We start from the raw sequence: 22376 nt of genomic DNA, 5'->3' as shown, positions 1-22376 counted from the left end.
TTATGTACCTGTTAAGATCATGGTATGTACCTGTTAAGATAATGTTATGTACCTGTTAAGATCCTGTTATGTACCTGTTAAGATCTTGTTATGTACCTGTTAAGATCCTGTTATGTACCTGTTAAGATCCTGTTATGTACCTGTTAAGATCATGTTATGTAACTGTTAAGATCCTGTTATGTACCTGTTAAGATCCTGTTATGTACCTGTTAAGATCATGTTATGTACCTGTTAAGATCCTGTTATGTACCTGTTAAGATCCTGTTATGTACCTGTTGTTAAGATCCCGTTATGTACCTGTTATGTACCTGTTAAGATCATGGTATGTACCTGTTAAGATCATGTTATGTACCTGTTAAGATCCTGTTATGTACCTGTTAAGGTCCTGTTATGTACCTGTTAAGATTCTGTTATGTACCTGTTAAGGTCCTGTTATGTACCTGTTAAGATCCTGTTATGTACCTGTTAAGATCCTGTTATGTACCTGTTAAGATCATGTTATGTACCTGTTAAGATCCTGTTATGTACCTGTTAAGATCCTGTTACGTACCTGTTAAGATCCTGTTATGTACCTGTTAAGGTCCTGTTATGTACCTGTTAAGATCCTTCACCAGTGTAGGTATGGCTTCACCTTTTGCATCTCGAACCTCCTGGATCAAACACAGGTCACAGCGAGCAAGAATCTGGGAAGGGGAGGGAAACAGCTTTTGGTTATATTGTTGAATATCAAAAATACCTTAATAATGAACACAGAATAGTTGTGACCAGAGTACGTGAGCCGAGATGAGCAGTTGGAAATCACGCTCATCGCTCATGGTGCTTCATGTATTTTCCTACCGCTCCAAGCCTCCACTAAAAACGCTTCATGCGCACAGGGGGAAAAAAAAATGCAAATTCGCTCCATTCATTAAAATCACAATTTAACCGAACCCCATCTCTTTTTGTGACTAACTGGACCTACCAATTTGTATTTTTAAGTATTGAAACCAAACCATGTGGATTTGAATGAAAAGTATTTGAATAAACATGAAAATGTGAATTTAAGAAGCGAACATAATTTCAAATAGGTTACATGTCATATTAAACAGCATATAAACACCCTATATATGTCAGAAGCCAGACAGGGAGCCTAAGAAGGAACGCAAATTAATTATTTAGGCTAAATTATTTTAAGGCTATAGCCTACAAATAAATACATTGCGAAGGATTTGCGATTGCGACACAATAGGCTGGTAGGGACATAAAGCGCTCAGCATTTAAACAACATTTCGTTGTATTAAATCATTACGGTCTATAAATTGCGCATATAGGCTGTGACTTACTTAAATACATATTAAACGAAAAATGAGAATTATTAGTGCCTTTGAATTCGTTTTTAGAATTCGTATTTAGAAACACGGTTTGACCAGTCTGTGGCTTCAGACTCATGCGATGGCCCTTGGAGAGCCGGTGTTGTGCTGAAAATCTCCCCCCTGACAGAATTCCACCCCCCTTCGCGTGAACGCGCACGAACTCAATTCTTCATTGCTTCGACTTGCTTGCATATTGAGATTTCTGATCACGTTAGGCTGCGTTTAATTTTTATTTCTTTTTTTCGGTATGATCGCGGGGAGGCACTAGTAATGTCTGCAGTTTTCGGTTTGGCTATTTGCTTCAAGTGTATTAGTCTATAAATATAAATGCGTCATCTCTCCCATGTCTTATTGTTCTGAAATGTTTATTGCTTGCCTACATTTTACTCCATCCTCTATGTTTAATATAACACACATACATTCATTATTCATTTCGGTTGCCTAACGTGAAGTTTGTTCTATTTTAAAGTATTTGACTCTGATGTGTGCCACAAAAATAACTTGACTCTAGTCACAAAATTAAGGAAATTAGAAGGGGGGAGGAAAAATAAAATGAAACGCAGCCTAACGTGAACAGAAATTTCAACTAGCAAACAAGTCGCAGCAATGAAGAATTGCGTGCGTGTGCGATCACGCTAAGGTGAGGGGGGATTCTGCCAGGGGGGAGATTTTCGGCACAACACCAGCCAACAGCGGATAACTTTTTCTCCACACCTGCAGAGCCACTGGGGATGCTAAACAGCCGCTTGGCCAGTCTTGCCAGGATAGGCAGAGATGCAGAGTTGTTTCTACAAGTCTTTATAGGTAGGTCTAAATGTTTTTAGATAAAATAACCCAATCAAAGCGGAAAGCTCCTTGAACGTGGGAATATGCCAGGCCCATTGGGCCTAAATCAATTATGGCCTATTGTATAGATAATAGAACAAAAATGAACGAAACACAGTGGTCGCCAATCGACTGGTCGATCTTTAAGGCATCCTAGTCGAACACCAAATATTTCTGTAGAAAAGCCAACGAAAGATAAAGGCTTTTGAGCTCAACTAAAGGCTGTTTAGTTGTAGTTTTCTAGCAGTCTAGTTGTTTAGTTGTAGTTGTCTAGTTGTTTAGTAGTAGCTGTCTAGTTTAGTTGTTTAGTTGTAGCTGTCTGGTTGTTTAGTAGTAGCTGTTTAGTAGTAGCTGTCTAGTTTAGTAGTTTAGTTGTAGCTGTTTAGTTGTTTAGTAGTAGCTGTCTAGTTTAGTTGTTTAGTTGTAGCTGTCTGGTTGTTTAGTAGTAGCTATTTAGTAGTAGCTGTCTAGTTTAGTAGTTTAGTTGTAGCTGTTTAGTTGTTTAGTAGTAGCTGTCTAGTTTAGTTGTTTAGTTGTAGCTGTTTAGTTGTTTAGTAGTAGCTGTCTAGTTTAGTAGTTTAGTTGTAGCTGTTTAGTTGTTTAGTAGTAGCTGTCTAGTTTAGTTGTTTAGTTGTAGCTGTTTAGTTGTTTAGTAGTAGCTGTCTAGTTTAGTTGTTTAGTAGTAGCTGTCTAGTTTAGTTGTTTAGTTGTAGCTGTTTAGTTGTTTAGTAGTAGCTGTCTAGTTTAGTAGTTTAGTTGTAGCTGTTTAGTTGTTTAGTAGTAGCTGTCTAGTTTAGTTGTTTAGTAGTAGCTGTTTAGTTGTTTAGTAGTAGCTGTCTAGTTGTTTAGTAGTTTAGTTGTAGCTGTTTAGTTGTTTAGTAGTAGCTGTCTAGTTTAGTTGTTTAGTTGTAGCTGTTTAGTTGTTTAGTAGTAGCTGTCTAGTTTAGTTGTTTAGTTGTAGCTGTCTAGTTGTTTAGTAGTAGCTGTCTAGTTTAGTAGTTTAGTTGTAGCTGTTTAGTTGTTTAGTAGTAGCTGTCTAGTTTAGTTGTTTAGTTGTAGCTGTCTGGTTGTTTAGTAGTAGCTGTTTAGTAGTAGGTGTCTAGTTGTTTAGTAGTAGCAGTCTAGTTGTTTAGTTGTAGCTGTCTAGCTGTTTAGTAGTAGCTGTCTAGTTTAGTAGTTTAGTTGTAGTTGTCTAGTTGTTTAGTAGTAGCAGTCTAGTTGTTTAGTTGAGGCTGTCTAGTTGTTTAGTTGTAGCAGTCTAGTTGTTTAGTAGTAGCTGTCTAGCTGTTTAGTAGTAGCTGTCTAGTTGTTTAGTAGCAGCTGTCTAGTTGTTTAGTTGTAGCTGTCTAGCTGTTTAGTAGTAGCTGTCTAGTTTAGTAGTTTAGTTGTAGTTGTCTAGTTGTTTAGTAGTAGCTGTCTAGTTGTTTAGTAGTAGCTGTCTAGTTTAGTTGTTTAGTTGTAGCTGTTTAGTTGTTTAGTTGTAGCTGTCTAGTTTAGTTGTTTAGTAGTAGCTGTCTAGTTGTTTAGTTGTAGCTGTCTAGTTGTTTAGTAGTAGCAGTCTAGTTTAGTAGTTTAGTTGTAGCAGTCTAGTTGTTTAGTAGTAGCTGTCTAGTTGTTTAGTTGTAGCTGTCTAGTTGTTTAGTTGTAGCAGTCTAGTTGTTTAGTAGTAGCTGTCTAGTTTAGTTGTTTAGTTGTAGCTGTTTAGTTGTTTAGTTGTAGCTGTCTAGTTTAGTTGTTTAGTAGTAGCTGTCTAGTTGTTTAGTTGTAGCTGTCTAGTTGTTTAGTAGTAGCAGTCTAGTTTAGTAGTTTAGTTGTAGCAGTCTAGTTGTTTAGTAGTAGCTGTCTAGTTGTTTAGTTGTAGCTGTCTAGTTGTTTAGTAGTAGCTGTCTAGTTTAGTTGTTTAGTTGTAGCTGTTTAGTTGTTTAGTAGTAGCTGTCTAGTTTAGTAGTTTAGTTGTAGCAGTCTAGTTGTTTAGTAGTAGCTGTCTAGTTGTTTAGTAGTAGCTGTATAGTTGTTTAGTAGTAGCTGTCTAGTTGTTTAGTAGTAGCAGTCTAGTTGTTTAGTAGTAGCAGTCTAGTTTAGTAGTTTAGTTGTAGCAGTCTAGTTGTTTAGTAGTAGCTGTCTAGTTGTTTAGTAGTAGCTGTTTAGCTGTTTAGTAGCAGCTGTCTAGTTGTTTAGTTGTAGCTGTCTAGTTGTTTAGTAGTAGCTGTCTAGTTGTTTAGTAGTAGCAGTCTAGTTGTTTAGTAGTAGCTGTCTAGTTGTTTAGTAGTAGCTGTCTAGTTGTTTAGTAGTAGCTGTCTAGTTGTTTAGTAGTAGCTGTGTGGTTGTTTAGTACTAGTTTAGTTGTTTAGTAGTAGCTGTGTGGTTGTTTAGTACTAGTTTAGTTGTTTAGTTGTAGCTGTCTAGTTGTTTAGTTGTAGCTGTCTATTTGTTTAGTAGTAGCTGTCTAGTTGTTTAGAAGTAGCTGTTTAGTTGTTTAGTAGTAGCTGTCTAGTTGTTTAGTAGTAGCTGTTTAGTTGAGTTGTTTAGTAGTAGCTGTTTAGTTGAGTTGTTTAGTAGTAGCTGTTTAGTTGTTTAGTTGTAGCTGTCTAGTTTAGTTGTTTAGTAGTATCTGTCTAGTTGTTTAGTTGTAGCTGTCTAGTTGTTTAGTAGTAGCAGTCTAGTTTAGTTGTAGCAGTCTAGTTGTTTAGTAGTAGCTGTCTAGTTGTTTAGTAGTAGCTGTCTAGTTTAGTTGTTTAGTTGTAGCTGTTTAGTTGTTTAGTTGTAGCTGTCTAGTTTAGTTGTTTAGTAGTAGCTGTCTAGTTGTTTAGTTGTAGCTGTCTAGTTGTTTAGTAGTAGCAGTCTAGTTTAGTAGTTTAGTTGTAGCAGTCTAGTTGTTTAGTAGTAGCTGTCTAGTTGTTTAGTTGTAGCTGTCTAGTTGTTTAGTTGTAGCAGTCTAGTTGTTTAGTAGTAGCTGTCTAGTTTAGTTGTTTAGTTGTAGCTGTTTAGTTGTTTAGTTGTAGCTGTCTAGTTTAGTTGTTTAGTAGTAGCTGTCTAGTTGTTTAGTTGTAGCTGTCTAGTTGTTTAGAAGTAGCAGTCTAGTTTAGTAGTTTAGTTGTAGCAGTCTAGTTGTTTAGTAGTAGCTGTCTAGTTGTTTAGTTGTAGCTGTCTAGTTGTTTAGTAGTAGCTGTCTAGTTTAGTTGTTTAGTTGTAGCTGTTTAGTTGTTTAGTAGTAGCTGTCTAGTTTAGTAGTTTAGTTGTAGCAGTCTAGTTGTTTAGTAGTAGCTGTCTAGTTGTTTAGTAGTAGCTGTATAGTTGTTTAGTAGTAGCTGTCTAGTTGTTTAGTAGTAGCAGTCTAGTTGTTTAGTAGTAGCAGTCTAGTTTAGTAGTTTAGTTGTAGCAGTCTAGTTGTTTAGTAGTAGCTGTCTAGTTGTTTAGTAGTAGCTGTTTAGCTGTTTAGTAGCAGCTGTCTAGTTGTTTAGTTGTAGCTGTCTAGTTGTTTAGTAGTAGCTGTCTAGTTGTTTAGTAGTAGCAGTCTAGTTGTTTAGTAGTAGCTGTCTAGTTGTTTAGTAGTAGCTGTCTAGTTGTTTAGTAGTAGCTGTCTAGTTGTTTAGTAGTAGCTGTGTGGTTGTTTAGTACTAGTTTAGTTGTTTAGTAGTAGCTGTGTGGTTGTTTAGTACTAGTTTAGTTGTTTAGTTGTAGCTGTCTAGTTGTTTAGTTGTAGCTGTCTATTTGTTTAGTAGTAGCTGTCTAGTTGTTTAGAAGTAGCTGTTTAGTTGTTTAGTAGTAGCTGTCTAGTTGTTTAGTAGTAGCTGTTTAGTTGAGTTGTTTAGTAGTAGCTGTTTAGTTGAGTTGTTTAGTAGTAGCTGTTTAGTTGTTTAGTTGTAGCTGTCTAGTTTAGTTGTTTAGTAGTATCTGTCTAGTTGTTTAGTTGTAGCTGTCTAGTTGTTTAGTAGTAGCAGTCTAGTTTAGTTGTAGCAGTCTAGTTGTTTAGTAGTAGCTGTCTAGTTGTTTAGTAGTAGCTGTCTAGTTTAGTTGTTTAGTTGTAGCTGTTTAGTTGTTTAGTTGTAGCTGTCTAGTTTAGTTGTTTAGTAGTAGCTGTCTAGTTGTTTAGTTGTAGCTGTCTAGTTGTTTAGTAGTAGCAGTCTAGTTTAGTAGTTTAGTTGTAGCAGTCTAGTTGTTTAGTAGTAGCTGTCTAGTTGTTTAGTTGTAGCTGTCTAGTTGTTTAGTTGTAGCAGTCTAGTTGTTTAGTAGTAGCTGTCTAGTTTAGTTGTTTAGTTGTAGCTGTTTAGTTGTTTAGTTGTAGCTGTCTAGTTTAGTTGTTTAGTAGTAGCTGTCTAGTTGTTTAGTTGTAGCTGTCTAGTTGTTTAGTAGTAGCAGTCTAGTTTAGTAGTTTAGTTGTAGCAGTCTAGTTGTTTAGTAGTAGCTGTCTAGTTGTTTAGTTGTAGCTGTCTAGTTGTTTAGTAGTAGCTGTCTAGTTTAGTTGTTTAGTTGTAGCTGTTTAGTTGTTTAGTAGTAGCTGTCTAGTTTAGTAGTTTAGTTGTAGCAGTCTAGTTGTTTAGTAGTAGCTGTCTAGTTGTTTAGTAGTAGCTGTATAGTTGTTTAGTAGTAGCTGTCTAGTTGTTTAGTAGTAGCAGTCTAGTTGTTTAGTAGTAGCAGTCTAGTTTAGTAGTTTAGTTGTAGCAGTCTAGTTGTTTAGTAGTAGCTGTCTAGTTGTTTAGTAGTAGCTGTTTAGCTGTTTAGTAGCAGCTGTCTAGTTGTTTAGTTGTAGCTGTCTAGTTGTTTAGTAGTAGCTGTCTAGTTGTTTAGTAGTAGCAGTCTAGTTGTTTAGTAGTAGCTGTCTAGTTGTTTAGTAGTAGCTGTCTAGTTGTTTAGTAGTAGCTGTCTAGTTGTTTAGTAGTAGCTGTGTGGTTGTTTAGTACTAGTTTAGTTGTTTAGTAGTAGCTGTGTGGTTGTTTAGTACTAGTTTAGTTGTTTAGTTGTAGCTGTCTAGTTGTTTAGTTGTAGCTGTCTATTTGTTTAGTAGTAGCTGTCTAGTTGTTTAGAAGTAGCTGTTTAGTTGTTTAGTAGTAGCTGTCTAGTTGTTTAGTAGTAGCTGTTTAGTTGAGTTGTTTAGTAGTAGCTGTTTAGTTGAGTTGTTTAGTAGTAGCTGTTTAGTTGTTTAGTTGTAGCTGTCTAGTTTAGTTGTTTAGTAGTATCTGTCTAGTTGTTTAGTTGTAGCTGTCTAGTTGTTTAGTAGTAGCAGTCTAGTTTAGTTGTAGCAGTCTAGTTGTTTAGTAGTAGCTGTCTAGTTGTTTAGTAGTAGCTGTCTAGTTTAGTTGTTTAGTTGTAGCTGTTTAGTTGTTTAGTTGTAGCTGTCTAGTTTAGTTGTTTAGTAGTAGCTGTCTAGTTGTTTAGTTGTAGCTGTCTAGTTGTTTAGTAGTAGCAGTCTAGTTTAGTAGTTTAGTTGTAGCAGTCTAGTTGTTTAGTAGTAGCTGTCTAGTTGTTTAGTTGTAGCTGTCTAGTTGTTTAGTTGTAGCAGTCTAGTTGTTTAGTAGTAGCTGTCTAGTTTAGTTGTTTAGTTGTAGCTGTTTAGTTGTTTAGTTGTAGCTGTCTAGTTTAGTTGTTTAGTAGTAGCTGTCTAGTTGTTTAGTTGTAGCTGTCTAGTTGTTTAGTAGTAGCAGTCTAGTTTAGTAGTTTAGTTGTAGCAGTCTAGTTGTTTAGTAGTAGCTGTCTAGTTGTTTAGTTGTAGCTGTCTAGTTGTTTAGTAGTAGCTGTCTAGTTTAGTTGTTTAGTTGTAGCTGTTTAGTTGTTTAGTAGTAGCTGTCTAGTTGTTTAGTAGTAGCTGTCTAGTTTAGTAGTTTAGTTGTAGCTGTTTAGTTGTTTAGTTGTAGCTGTCTAGTTGTTTAGTAGTAGCAGTCTAGTTTAGTAGTTTAGTTGTAGCAGTCTAGTTGTTTAGTAGTAGCTGTCTAGTTGTTTAGTAGTAGCTGTCTAGTTGTTTAGTAGTAGCTGTCTAGTTGTTTAGTAGTAGCAGTCTAGTTGTTTAGTAGTAGCAGTCTAGTTTAGTAGTTTAGTTGTAGCAGTCTAGTTGTTTAGTAGTAGCTGTCTAGTTGTTTAGTAGTAGATGTTTAGCTGTTTAGTAGCAGCTGTCTAGTTGTTTAGTTGTAGCTCTCTAGTTGTTTAGTAGTAGCTGTCTAGTTGTTTAGTAGTAGCAGTCTAGTTGTTTAGTAGTAGCTGTCTAGTTGTTTAGTAGTAGCTGTCTAGTTGTTTAGTAGTAGCTGTCTAGTTGTTTAGTAGTAGCTGTGTGGTTGTTTAGTACTAGTTTAGTTGTTTAGTAGTAGCTGTGTGGTTGTTTAGTACTAGTTTAGTTGTTTAGTTGTAGCTGTCTAGTTGTTTAGTAGTAGCTGTCTAGTTGTTTAGTAGTAGCTGTTTAGTTGTTTAGTAGTAGCTGTTTAGTTGTTTAGTAGTAGCTGTTTAGTTGTTTAGTAGTAGCTGTCTAGTTGTTTAGTAGTAGCTGTTTAGTTGAGTTGTTTAGTAGTAGCTGTTTAGTTGAGTTGTTTAGTAGTAGCTGTTTAGTTGTTTAGTAGTAGCTGTCTGTCACGTAGTTTGTAATAATGATGGTCGGACCAAGGCGCAGCGTACGTAGAGTTCCACATATTTTAATGAACAAAGTGAAATTAAAAAAAAATACAAAATAATAAAGAACAAACGAACCGTGACGACAAATGCTGTGCTAACGGGCAACTAAACATAAACAATATCCCATAATCCACAGGTGGGAAAAATGCTACTTAAGTATGATCCCCAATTAGAGACAACGATAACCAGCTGCCTCTAATTGGGAATCATACAAATCACCAACATAGAAAATCAAACCTAGAACCCCACATAGAAAATATAAACTAAAACAAAAACCCCCTAGTCACGCCCTGACCTACTCTACCATAGAAAATACAGGTTTTCTATAGTCAGAACGTGACAGTAACCCCCCCCCCCCCCCCCAAAGGTGCAGACTCCGACCTCCGTCTAGTGTCCGTGTAGGCTCTGGTGCGGGGCAGAGTACCCGCTCATCATCCGCCCGCATCGGAGGCGGCTTTGGTGCGGGGCGAAGTACCCGCTCATCCGGGAGCATCGGGGGCGGCTCTGGTGCGGGACGAAGTACCCGCTCATCCTGCGGATCCAGCCATGGACCTTGAAGTTCCGGACCATTGACCGTCTCAGGAGGTTCCACACCGTTGACCGTCTCAGGAGGTTCCGGACCGTAGACCGTCTCAGGAGGTTCCGGACCGTAGACCGTCTCAGGAGGTTCCAAAACGTGGACCGTCTCAGGAGGTTCCGGACCGTGGACCGTCTCAGGAGGTTCTGGACCGTGGACCGTCTCAGGAGGTTCCGGACCGTGGACCGTCTCAGGAGGTTCCGGACCGTGGACCGTCTCAGGAGGTTCCGGACCGTGAAACATCGCCGGAGGTTCCGGACCGTGAAACGTCGCCAGAGGTTCCGGACTGTGAAACGTCGCCAGAGGTTCCGGACTGTGAAACGTCGCCAGAGGTTCCGGACTGTGAAACGTCGCCAGAGGTTCCGGACTGGGAACTGTCGCCGGAAGCTCTGGACTGGGGATCGTCGCAGGAAGCCTGGTGCGTGGGGCCGGCACTGGTGGTACCAGGCTGGTGACACGCATGTCAGGGCGAGTACGAGGAGGAGGCACAGGACGTACTGGCCTGGGGACAATCACTTCAGGGAAAGTTTGAGGAGCAGGCACAGGACATGCCTGACTGGGAAGATGCACTTGAGGGAGAGTGCGAGGATCAGGAAAAGGATGCACCTGACTGGGAAAGCTCACTTGAGGGAGAGTGCGAGGAGCAGGCACAGGACGTACCGGGCTGTGGAGACGTACTGGAGACCTGGTGCGTATAGTCGGCATCAACGATACCGGTTTGATAACACACTTCGCACAGCAAGTGCGGGGAGCTGGCACAGGACGTACCGGGCTGTGGAGGCGCACTGGAGACACGGTGCGTAGAACCGACACACATTGTACCGGAACGATGACACTCTTCACACGGTGACACTGGAGACCTGGTGCGTATAGCCAGCATTAATTGTTCAGGAACTTTAACACACTTCTCAGGACGAGTACGGGGAGCTGACTCAGGTGGCACCAAACATTTCTCTCTCCTCCAAATTCTCCCTCTTCTCCCAGACTGGCTCTGGTACACGTGCTCCATGTGCCTCCCCCCCAAAAAAAATTATTGGGATTTCTGTGGCCTTCCTCCCCGACTTCATCGCTGTCCCTCCTTCGCTGCTTCCACCTGCTTCCATGGCAGGCTCTTGTCTCCTGCCATTATGTCATCCCAAATCCAGGTTGTTCTCTCCCTAATCGCCTCCAAAGACCATGATGCCATTATCTCCCGGGCAACCTGCTTGGTTCTTTGTTGATGGGATATTCTGTCACGTAGTTTGTAATAATGATGGTCGGACCAAGGCGCAGCGTACGTAGAGTTCCACATATTTTAATGAACAAAGTGAAACTTAAGCAAAATACAAAACAATAAAGACCAAACGAACCGTGACGACAAATGCTGTGCTAACGGGCAACTAAACATAAACAATATCCCATAATCCACAGGTGGGAAAAATGCTACTTAAGTATGATCCCCAATAAGAGACAACGATAACCAGCTGCCTCTAATTGGGAATCATACAAATCACCAACATAGAAAATCAAACCTAGAACCCCACGTAGAAAATATAAACTAGAACAAAAACCCCTAGTCTGTTACGGTGCGTGAATGAGGACCCAAAAGCGAATTAACGTAAACAGAACTTCTTTAATAACAAAACATAGGTAGGCTCAGATGGACCGGCAGATTCCGACAGGACAAGGTTGCAGCAAACATGACGATAGTCTGGTTCAGGCATGAAAAAACACAAACAAGAATCCGACAAAGACAGGAACAAAAACAGAGAGAGATATAGAGGACTAATCAGAGGGAAAAAGGGAACAGGTGGGAAAAGGGGTGACGAGGTAGTTAGGAGGAGACAAGGAACAGCTTGGGGAAAGAGGGGGAGAAAAGGTAACCTAATAACGACCAGCAGAGGGAGACAGGGTGAAGGGAAAGGACAGAAACAAGACACAACATGACAATACATGACATAGTCACGCCCTGACCTACTCTACCATAGAAAATACAGGTTTTCTATAGTCAGGACGTGACACTGTCTAGTTTAGTTGTTTAGTTGTAGCTGTCTAGTTTAGATGTTTAGTAGTAGCTGTCTAGTTGTTTAGTAGTAGCTGTCTAGTTGTTTAGTAGTAGCTGTCTAGTTGTTTAGTAGTAGCTGTCTAGTTTAGTTGTAGCTGTTTAGCTTAGTTGTAGCTGTTTAGCTTAGTTGTTTAGTTGTAGCTGTCTAGTTGTTTAGTTGTAGCTGTCTAGTTGTTTAGTTGTAGCTGTTTAGCTTAGTTGTAGCTGTTTAGCTTAGTTGTTTAGTTGTAGCTGTCTAGTTTAGTTGTTTAGTAGTAGCTGTCTAGTTTAGTTGTTTAGTAGTAGCTGTCTAGTTTAGTTGTTTAGTTGTAGCTGTTTAGTTTAGTAGTAGCGGTCTAGTTTAACTGTTTAGTTGTAGCTGTCTAGTTTAGGCGTTTAGTTTTAGCTATCTTCACAGTTCTTGTCTCTTACACCTACCTTGATCAGAATTCCCATAATCTTTTTGTTGTTAGCTTTCGCCTCCCCAAAGCTCTGAACGTTAAAGGCACAGATTTTCAGTGACATTGCAACGTGCCACAGTCCCACAGAACACGTCACAAGAACTGGCCACTTCATTCTGTTTTGAATAGGAATTCTGTAAACACGGAAAAACAGTAGAGCTGCTCAAAATTATGTTTGAATTGTGACAACATGAAAACATTTTCTTGGGCCTGTAATTGTCTGGGGTTATAGATAATCACCCATAATTAAGTTTGTACTAGATCAGCTGTGTAGCTTAAAGTTTACATTTCCGTTGTTATAATATGTAATTCATGTTGTGTGATAATCTGTAATATTCATCAAATTAGACATCATTAATATTACTCATTTGAAATCAGAATATCTCTTACCCTCTGTGCCAGTTTTTCAGGTAGGTCAGCCCTAGTGGAGTGAAGAGCCGTCTCCTGAACGTCCTGTCCTGTGGTGTATTGGGAACATACAGGTAACGTAGAGGGTGAAAGACGTGAGAACTGCGTCCCAAACGGTACCCTATTCCACTACCCCCCTACTGTCTTTTACCCATAGGGCTCTGGTCAAAAGTAGTGCACTATATAGGGAACAGGGTGCACTTTGGGACAGGGGACAGAGGGCAGGGAGGGGTCTGTTGTGCTGTGTCAGTGGGAAATTCAGAATGGAGCTCTATCTGGAAACGTTGGCTACACCACTGAACACAGTGGCTCAATGGACTCCATCACACATTCAGAAACTTCTGCTTCTGACTGACTACGCACACACACACGCACACACACACACACACACACACACACACACACACACACACACACACACACACACACACACACACACACCACTACACCACTGAACACAGTGGCTCAATGGACTCCATCACACATTCAGAAACTTCTGCTTCTGACTGACTACGCACACACACACGCACACACACACACACACACACACACACACACACACACACACACACACACACACCACTACACCACTGAACACAGTGGCTCAATGGACTCCATCACACATTCAGAAACTTCTGCTTCTGACTGACTACGCACACACACACGCACACACACACACACACACACACACACACACACACACACACACACACCACTACACCACTGAACACACACACACACACACACACACACACACACACGCACACACACACACACGCACACACACACACGCACACACACGCACACACACACACACACACACACACCACTACACCACTGAACACACACAGGCACAATGGACTCTATCACACATTCAGAAACTTCTGCTTCTGACTGACTACGCACACACACCACTACACCACTGAACACAGTGGCTCAATGGACTCCATCACACATTCAGAAACTTCTGCTTCTGACTGACTACGCACACACACACGCACACACACACACACACACGCACACACACACACACACACACACACACACACACGCACACACACCACTACACCACTGAACACACACAGGCACAATGGACTCTATCACACATTCAGAAACTTCTGCTTCTGACTGACTACGCACACACACACGCACACACACACACACACACACACACACACACACACACACACACACACACACACCACTACACCACTGAACACACACACACACACACACACACACACACACACGCACACACACACACACGCACACACACACACACACACGCACACACACGCACACACACACACACACACACACACCACTACACCACTGAACACACACAGGCACAATGGACTCTATCACACATTCAGAAAGTTATGCTTCTGACTGACGATTGTCTCAAAGGTGAAGTGCTGCCCAACAATAGACCAGAGAGAAACCATATGATACTCGGACTATGAATAAAAGACTGGCAATCATTCTTCTAAATCTGTGCGCTAGATCAGGGGTTTCAAAACTTTTTCATGTCAAGGACCCCCAACTATGATCAGCCCCTGGCCGAGAACACCCAACTGAATATTTTCACCCTGCATTGTAGCCGTTAGACGTTACATTTTAAGATTTCAGAGGGATACCCCCTACTGCCTCTGACCTGGTGGATTCACTAAACATAGAACATCCCTGGTCATCCCTACTGCCTCTGATCTGGTGGATTCACTAAACAGAGAACATCCCTGGTCATCCCTACTGCCTCTGACCTGGTGGACTCACTAAACAGAGAACATCCCTGGTCACCCCTACTGCCTCTGACCTGGTGGACTCACTAAACAGAGAACATCCCAAATCAAATCAAATCAAATCAAATTTTATTTGTCACATACACATGGTTAGTAGATGTTAATGCGAGTGTAGCGAAATGCTTGTGCTTCTAGTTCCGACAATGCAGTAATAACAAGTAATCTAACTAACAATTCCAAAACTACTGTCTTGTACACAGTGTAAGGGGATAAAGAATATGTACATAAGGATATATGAATGAGTGATGGTACAGAGCAGCATAGGCAAGATACAGTAGATGGTATCGAGTACAGTATGTACAAATGAGATGAGTATGTAAACAAAGTGGCATAGTATAAAGTGGCTAGTGATACATGTATTACATAAGGATACCGTCGATGATATAGAGTACAGTATATACGTATGCATATGAGATGAATAATGTAGGGAGTAACATTTATATAAGGTAGCATTGTTTAAAGTGGCTAGTGGTATATTTACATCATTTCCCATCAATTCCCATTATTAAAGTGGCTGGAGTTGAGTCAGTGTCAGTGTGTTGGCAGCAGCCACTCAGTGTTAGTGGTGGCTGTTTAACAGTCTGATGGCCTTGAGATAGAAGCTGTTTTTCAGTCTCTCGGTCCCAGCTTTGATGCACCTGTACTGACCTCGCCTTCTGGATGATAGCGGGGTGAACAGGCAGTGACTCGGATGGTTGATGTCCTTGATGATCTTTATGGCCTTCCTGTGACATCGGGTGGTGTAGGTGTCCTGGAGGGCAGGTAGTTTGCCCCCGGTGATGCGTTGTGCAGACCTCACTACCCTCTGGAGAGCCTTACGGTTGAGGGCGGTGCAGTTGCCATACCAGGCGGTGATACAGCCCGCCAGGATGCTCTCGATTGTGCATCTGTAGAAGTTTGTGAGTGCTTTTGGTGACAAGCCGAATTTCTTCAGCCTCCTGAGGTTGAAGAGGCGCTGCTGCGCCTTCTTCACGATGCTGTCTGTGTGAGTGGACCAATTCAGTTTGTCTGTGATGTGTATGCCGAGGAACTTAAAACTTGCTACCCTCTCCACTACTGTTCCATCGATGTGGATAGGGGGGTGTTCCCTCTGCTGTTTCCTGAAGTCCACAATCATCTCCTTAGTTTTGTTGACGTTGAGTGTGAGGTTATTTTCCTGACACCACACTCCGAGGGCCCTCACCTCCTCCCTGTAGGCCGTCTCGTCGTTGTTGGTAATCAAGCCTACCACTGTTGTGTCGTCCGCAAACTTGATGATTGAGTTGGAGGCGTGCGTGGCCACGCAGTCGTGGGTGAACAGGGAGTACAGGAGAGGGCTCAGAACGCACCCTTGTGGGGCCCCAGTGTTGAGGAGATGTTGTTGCCTACCCTCACCACCTGGGGGCGGCCCGTCAGGAAGTCCAGTACCCAGTTGCACAGGGCGGGGTCGAGACCCAGGGTCTCGAGCTTGATGACGAGCTTGGAGGGTACTATGGTGTTGAATGCCGAGCTGTAGTCGATGAACAGCATTCTCCCTGGTCATCCCTACTGCCTCTGATCTGGTGGACTCACTAAACAGAGAACATCCCTGGTCATCCCTACTGCCTCTGATCTGGTGGACTAACTAAACAGAGAACATCCCTGGTCACCCCTACTGCCTCTGACCTGATGGACTCACTAAACAGAGAACATCCCTGGTCTCCCCTACTGCCTCTGACCTGGTGGACTCACTAAACAGAGAACATCCCTGGTCATCTCTACTGCCTCTGACCTGGTGGACTCACTAAACAGAGAACATCCCTGGTCCCCCCTACTGCCTCTGACCTGGTGGACTCACTAAACAGAGAACATCCCTGGTCATCCCTACTGCCTCTGATCTGGAGGACTCACTAAACAGAGAACATCCCTGGTCCCCCCTACTGCCTCTGACCTGGTGGACTCACTAAACAGAGAACATCCCTGGTCATCTCTACTGCCTCTGACCTGGTGGACTCACTAAACAGAGAACATCCCTGGTCATCCCTACTGCCTCTGACCCGGAGGACTCACTAAACAGAGAACATCCCTGGCCATCCCTACTGCCTCTGATCTGGAGGACTCACTAAACAGAGAACATCCCTGGTCCCCCCTACTGCGTCTGACCTGGTGGACTCACTAAACAGAGAACATCCCTGGTCCCCCCTACTGCCTCTGACCTGGTGGACTCACTAAACAGAGAACATCCCTGGTCCCCCCTACTGCCTCTGACCTGGTGGACTCACTAAACAGAGAACATCCCTGGTCCCCCCTACTGCCTCTGATCTGGAGGACTGACTAAACAGAGAACATCCCTGGTCATCCCTACTGCCTCTGACCCGGAGGACTCACTAAACAGAGAACATCCCTGGCCATCCCTACTGCCTCTGATCTGGAGGACTCACTAAACAGAGAACATCCCTGGTCCCCCCTACTGCGTCTGACCTGGTGGACTCACTAAACAGAGAACATCCCTGGTCCCCCCTACTGCCTCTGACCTGGTGGACTCACTAAACAGAGAACATCCCTGGTCCCCCCTACTGCCTCTGACCTGGTGGACTCACTAAACAGAGAACATCCCTGGTCCCCCCTACTGCCTCTGATCTGGAGGACTGACTAAACAGAGAACATCCCTGGTCATCCCTACTGCCTCTGACCCGGAGGACTCACTAAACAGAGAACATCCCTGGCCATCCCTACTGCCTCTGATCTGGAGGACTCACTAAACAGAGAACATCCCTGGTCCCCCCTACTGCGTCTGACCTGGTGGACTCACTAAACAGAGAACATCCCTGGTCCCCCCTACTGCCTCTGACCTGGTGGACTCACTAAACAGAGAACATCCCTGGTCCCCCCTACTGCCTCTGACCTGGTGGACTCACTAAACAGAGAACATCCCTGGTCCCCCCTACTGCCTCTGATCTGGAGGACTGACTAAACAGAGAACATCCCTGGTCCCCCTACTGCGTCTGACCTGGTGGACTCACTAAACAGAGAACATCCCTGGTCCCCCCTACTTCGTCTGACCTGGTGGACTCACTAAACAGAGAACATCCCTGGTCCCCCCTACTGCCTCTGATCGGGAGGACTCACTAAACAGAGAACATCCCTGGTCATCCCTACTACCTCTGACCTGGTGGACTCACTAAACAGAGAACATCCCTGGTCATCCCTACTGCCTCTGATCTGATGGACTCACTAAACAGAGAATATCCCTGGTCATCCCTACTGCCTCTGATCTGGTGGACTCACTAAACAGAGAACATAACTCATCCCTACTGCCTCTGATCTGGCGGACTCACTAAACAGAGAACATAACTGGTCATCCCTACTGCCTCTGATCTGGTGGACTCACTAAACACACATGCTTCCTTTGTAAATTATGTCTGAGGGTTGGACTGTGCCCACTGGCTATCCATACATTAAAACAAAAAAATTAAAAAATGGTTCAGCCTGGTTTGCTTAATATAAGAAATGGTATACTTTTTATTCTTAAGTACATTTTAGCATTTGCATTTACTTTTGATACTTAAGTATATTTAAAAGCAAATACTTTTAGACTTTAACTCAAGTAGTATTTCACTGGGTGACTTTCACTTTTACTTGACTCATTGTCCATTAAGGTATCTTTACTTTTATTCAAGTATGATAATTGGGTACCTTTCCCATTATTGACTGCAATTATATTTAGGATCTTTACTAATATCCCGTGCAGCAAAAGGTCAAATATATGTTTGTTGTGTGCCACCTAGTGAATAAGACATTGAACAACTGGAAAATTTGATTTGACCCGGACGCACAAATCCCGTTTACGAAGGCATAGAGTCTCGCGACGTTTGACGAGGCTTTCTCGTTCGTCGGCCATTCTTGTGGCTCTTTGCAGTAGAAGGGCACGAAGGGAGCAGTGCCCAGTAAACCAAGGACTTGGCACTTTTCTCGTTCAACCATGCTGTCTAGGGTCGTTTTCGTTTCAGGTATGCAATGCCAGCCTTTTCTACATAAGATTGAGTTGAAATAGCAGTAGTAATGCCGCGAAGTGTGGCTGACTTGAATGTGAATCTGAAGGGTAAAGTCAGGGGAAGAAGGCCGCAGTCACATTGAATGAGCAACATGCAAACCTAGCAAATCTAACGACAGCTAGTAAATGTGACTTGCAAAATGTTATTAATTTGTCCAATTTGGGTAGTTATTGCACAGGGTTCGAATTAGTTAGCTAAATGTCAAGGCAAGTCATTGTTTTTGCGATTAGTTAAATAACTACAGTTAGCCACAAACGAACTGACGTAAACCAGACTAGCCTCTGATCTCTGCCCTTGGCTAGCCAGGACATCTGACCCGCTTGTTTACAACTGCACTAGGGTCAGACCACATTTCTCTTTAGATTATTAAGACACTGGATCCGAAGCGACATGTGGCTCAGAAAACTTCTTTAATCCAGGGAGGAGAAATGCGTTGCACTCTGAATTGCCCCATTATCCCAACTGTTACACTGAGAAGGTTGAACGACTGGTAGTTTAATTAAAATGCAGTTTTTGACCTCATTCTAGCTAGCAGTAGCCACAGCAGCCATTATGGAATGAACAACAAAGGAGCTGATTGGCTGACACTTCCAAATTGGCTGCTGATTAGGATCTGTGCTTGTCTATTTAATAATTATACACATTTTTAATCAGATATCATGGATTTTCAAAAAATATCAAATGTACGTTTTTGAAAAAGTCAGTTTACTTTACGTAAAAAACTCGTCGAGTTTTTCTTGTCTACCTAGCAAGCTAGAGACAATATTGAATTCTGGAAGCTTGCAAACAAGCTGGCATGGTAACGCTTGCGGATGTCATGGCTATTGCTCTTGACGGCCGACTAACGTTGGCTAGCTAAAGCTTGTCTGTGTGTACAGTTCACACGCACATTCTCTTTGTTTGATTGCATAAGTAAATGTCAATATTAATCTCTACCATTATGTTAAAAATTTAGCAACAGGGCACTCTTTCAAGCAGCCACAGTCTCCACATGTTTACTTTCATTGACTCTTTCGTGACATTCAAAACATTTGTACATTTGTCTTTTCAATTCTATTGACTGTTCTTTTATCCTCTTCCAGCCAATGCTGTAAAAAGCAGTGGTCCCCTCGGAGCTGGGTATGCACCTCTTATTATGACTTCCAACCTTTAACTGAAACTAGATACATCTGCTTGTTTTACATGCAGGAAATCAATAAATGCCATTTCACAACACTAGATGTCATTTTTATGGTCCAGTAGTTTTATGATTTGGCAAACATTGGAATTTGATAAATATAAATGGAAATAAGGGTGACAAAATTATAATGGTCACTCTACGTTGAAGATCTACATGCCCGTCTTCTCTGTAGGTCCTATAATAAGTTGTCTGTCTGTGTCTTCCCAGGCTGGTCCAGCTGGCCCACCTCCACACATCCCCCAACAGCCAGGCCCCAGTCCCCGCTCTGCCAGAGAAGGGAGGCAAAACACGCCACGGCATCATCCCTGAGGAGCTCTTCCAGATCCTGTACCCCAAGACTGGAGTTACAGGTCAGCAGGACTTCCCCAAACCTGGAGCAATGTTCAGATAGAAATATGACATGTAGAACAAACTTGCCTCATGTAGAATAATAACTGTTTTATTCATTCCATTTCTGTCGACATGATCAACAATTTTTGCCTGGATGTGGCCATAAACGTTCACTCCCCTCACCTTTCATCGTCCTCTTCTTTCCCTCCTCTTCTCCTCCCCTCATCTCCTCTTCTCCTCCCCTCCCCTCATCTCCTCCTCCTCTCTTTCTTTCTCCTCTTCTCTCTTTCTCCTCTTCTCTCTTTCTCCTCTTCTCTCTTTCTCCTCTTCTCTCTTTCTCCTCTTCTCTCCTCCTTTCCTCTTCTCTCCTCCTTTCCTCTTCTCTCCTCCTTTCCTCTTCACTCCTCCTTTCCTCTTCACTCCTCCTTTCCTCTTCTCTCTTTCTCCTCTTCTCTCCTCCTTTCCTCTTCTCTCTTTCTCCTCTTCTCTCCTCCTTTCCTCCTCCTTTCCTCCTCATCTTCTCTACTCCTTTCCTTCTCCTCCCCTCATCTCCTCCTTTCCTTCTCTTATCTCCTTCTCTCCTCCTTTCCTCCTCTTTTCCTCCTACCCTCATCTCCTCCTTTCCTCCTACCCTCATCTCCTCTTCCTCCCATCTACTCTTCCCTCACTCCTGTCCTGTTGTCTCCAGGGCCCTACGTGCTGGGTGCTGGGCTGCTCACATACATCCTTTCCAAGGAGATCTACATCATCAACCATGAGACCTTCGCTGCTGCCTGCATGGGTACGGTCATCATCTACGGTGTCAGGAAGTTCGGCCCCGACGTTGCGGCTTTCGCTGACAAACTGAACGAGGTGGGGAATTTATTCTCCTGAGTTTGTTTGGCTTATTTCATCATCACTTGCAGAAGTTCTTATCATACATGTTGTGCTCTGGACTGCTTAAAAGATGCACTGTGTTAACACACAGCCTCGTTTCCACTGAATTTACAATTTAGGCTTTTTGCCCCTACCCCTTAATGCCAGCCAGTCCTGAGACATTTTCATATGTTTGAGGAAATGGATCCGTACTGCAAACTGTCCATCACATGCTGTGTCCCTCCCGAGGCGCTTAGTCTCATAACTGACCTGTGACCCTGACGTCGGCTGTGTGGGTTGTTGTTTTTTTTTTTTGCAGGAGAAAGTTCAGAAGGCTCAGGAAGTGAAGGACCTGGCCATGACCAGCTTGGCTCAGGCCATCCAGGATGAGAAGAAGGAGCAGTGGAGGGCAGAGGGTCGACAGATGCTCTTCGACGCTAAGAGGGTGAGTGTGACGCAGGTTAGAACATGGGTCGACCATACACACCCAAATTAGGTGAAATCAAGCCAATTAAAAAGCATTTTGATAAGAGACCTATTGAATATGGTCTTTGGTCTGCGTGACCACTCCTAGGACTGGTTTTCTGGACACAAGTTTAATTGAGGGTAGACCTGGATTAAAAATCATTCTCAATGGAGATTATCTGTTTTAAAATAGTTTTTTTAGGCCAGGACTTTCTCTGGGTCTGAGAAACCTGACTCTAATAACCGGGAATGATTTTGACATGAGATGGTGTACTAATGTTTTCAACTGTCCTCTTCTCCTGTCTTCCACTGTCCTCTTTTCCCGTCTTCCAACTCAGAACAACGTGGCCATGCTACTGGAGACCAACCGCAGGGAGAGGGTCCACATGGTGACCAACGATGTGAAGAAGAGGCTGGACTACCAGATCGCCCTGCAGACTCTTCACCGCCGCATGGAGCAGGAACACATGGTGAACTGGGTGGAGAAGAACGTTGTCACCAGCATCACCCCCCAGCAGGTGGGTTAAGGATGGGAGATGGATGGGGACATTACATACTTGACGTGTGTGTGTGTGTGTGTGTGTGGAGATTTTATACACAGTATGTCTCAGAGGTTCTGTTCCACCTAGACACACGTACGTACGTGTTGTGTCTAGGTGGAACAGAACCAGAACCTCTGAGACATACTGTGTATAAACTCTCCACTAGTGGTAGTCACTGTGCCCTGTCATGTTTCTAGTAGGTAGACGGCTTTTTCTCAATATGAACTTGGTAAATGTCGACCTGCGTCTGTTGTATTGATGGGCAATAGAATTACAGCGAAACCCCCTGAAATTTGGTTTATTTAGACTTATTTTATTTTATTCTTGATTAATTTGACCCTTGACCTTGCTCATGCCTTTCTGTCTGACTAACCCTGTTTCGTTCGTTCCGTGTTTCAGGAGAAAGCCAGTATTGCCAAGTGCATCACAGACCTGAAGGTTTTGGCTAAAGTCCAGCAGGCCAAGACCACTGCATAACTCACCACTGTACTGTCTCTAGACCGTCGCCACTCAACCCCCAACTCGTTGATGGCCACTTTTCATTACAAATCAACTATTTCCTCTTTAACAATATGGTCTGTCTCTTTCCATGTAATGAGTGTATATACACATCGACTGATCATAAAAATAAAAGGTTAATTTTATTCACTAACCTTCTAGTTTGTCGTTATTAACCCGGCTGAAAATGCTGTTGATAATATTTGTTGGTTCAAGGCGACAATCTGGGATTTGTTTCTTAGCAAAATGGCAGCAAGTTGTTACACCAGACACAGTTTGGACAGATTCTTATGCTGTACTGTAGGTGATATAAAACGGTTTGGGAAAAATTGCATAAGAGGTCTTACGTTTTACCTGTGTCTTGTTGTACGCTTATCTCACCACCTATAATCTCTTTATCAACAGAACGGCAAGGCATTCCCAAACCTTTGGACTCATAATGTACAAAACT

General features: G+C 42.7%; 2 protein-coding genes across 2 annotated transcripts in view; one reads left to right on the top strand and one right to left on the bottom strand.

Annotated features, from left to right (window-relative positions):
* The window catches only part of dnase1l1l (deoxyribonuclease I-like 1-like), a 29225-nt gene extending 16856 nt beyond the window's left edge, over nucleotides 1–12369 (bottom strand). Inside the window, exons 1-3 of the mRNA XM_036988944.1 lie at nucleotides 12226–12369; nucleotides 11813–11969; nucleotides 595–683 (exon numbers count right to left, since the gene is read on the bottom strand). Of these exons, the coding sequence (XP_036844839.1) occupies nucleotides 595–683; nucleotides 11813–11950 (227 nt within the window). The 5' untranslated portion in view covers nucleotides 11951–11969; nucleotides 12226–12369. The remainder of the gene's footprint in view (nucleotides 1–594; nucleotides 684–11812; nucleotides 11970–12225) is intronic.
* A 5486-nt stretch (nucleotides 12370–17855) lies between these two features.
* On the top strand, nucleotides 17856–22079 carry LOC110532814 (ATP synthase F(0) complex subunit B1, mitochondrial). Its single transcript, XM_021616957.2, has 7 exons — nucleotides 17856–18010; nucleotides 19138–19174; nucleotides 19443–19585; nucleotides 20254–20417; nucleotides 20740–20865; nucleotides 21224–21403; nucleotides 21827–22079. Exons 1-7 carry the CDS (start codon nucleotides 17983–17985, stop codon nucleotides 21902–21904), a joined length of 756 nt encoding a protein of 251 aa, XP_021472632.1. The 5' UTR covers nucleotides 17856–17982; the 3' UTR covers nucleotides 21905–22079.
* Nucleotides 22080–22376: the final 297 nt, after the last annotated feature.

The sequence above is a fragment of the Oncorhynchus mykiss genome, chromosome 9 (genome assembly GCF_013265735.2).
Source record: "Oncorhynchus mykiss isolate Arlee chromosome 9, USDA_OmykA_1.1, whole genome shotgun sequence".
NCBI classification, from domain to species: Eukaryota; Metazoa; Chordata; class Actinopteri; order Salmoniformes; family Salmonidae; genus Oncorhynchus; species Oncorhynchus mykiss.
This window is presented reverse-complemented; position numbering and strand designations above follow the sequence as displayed.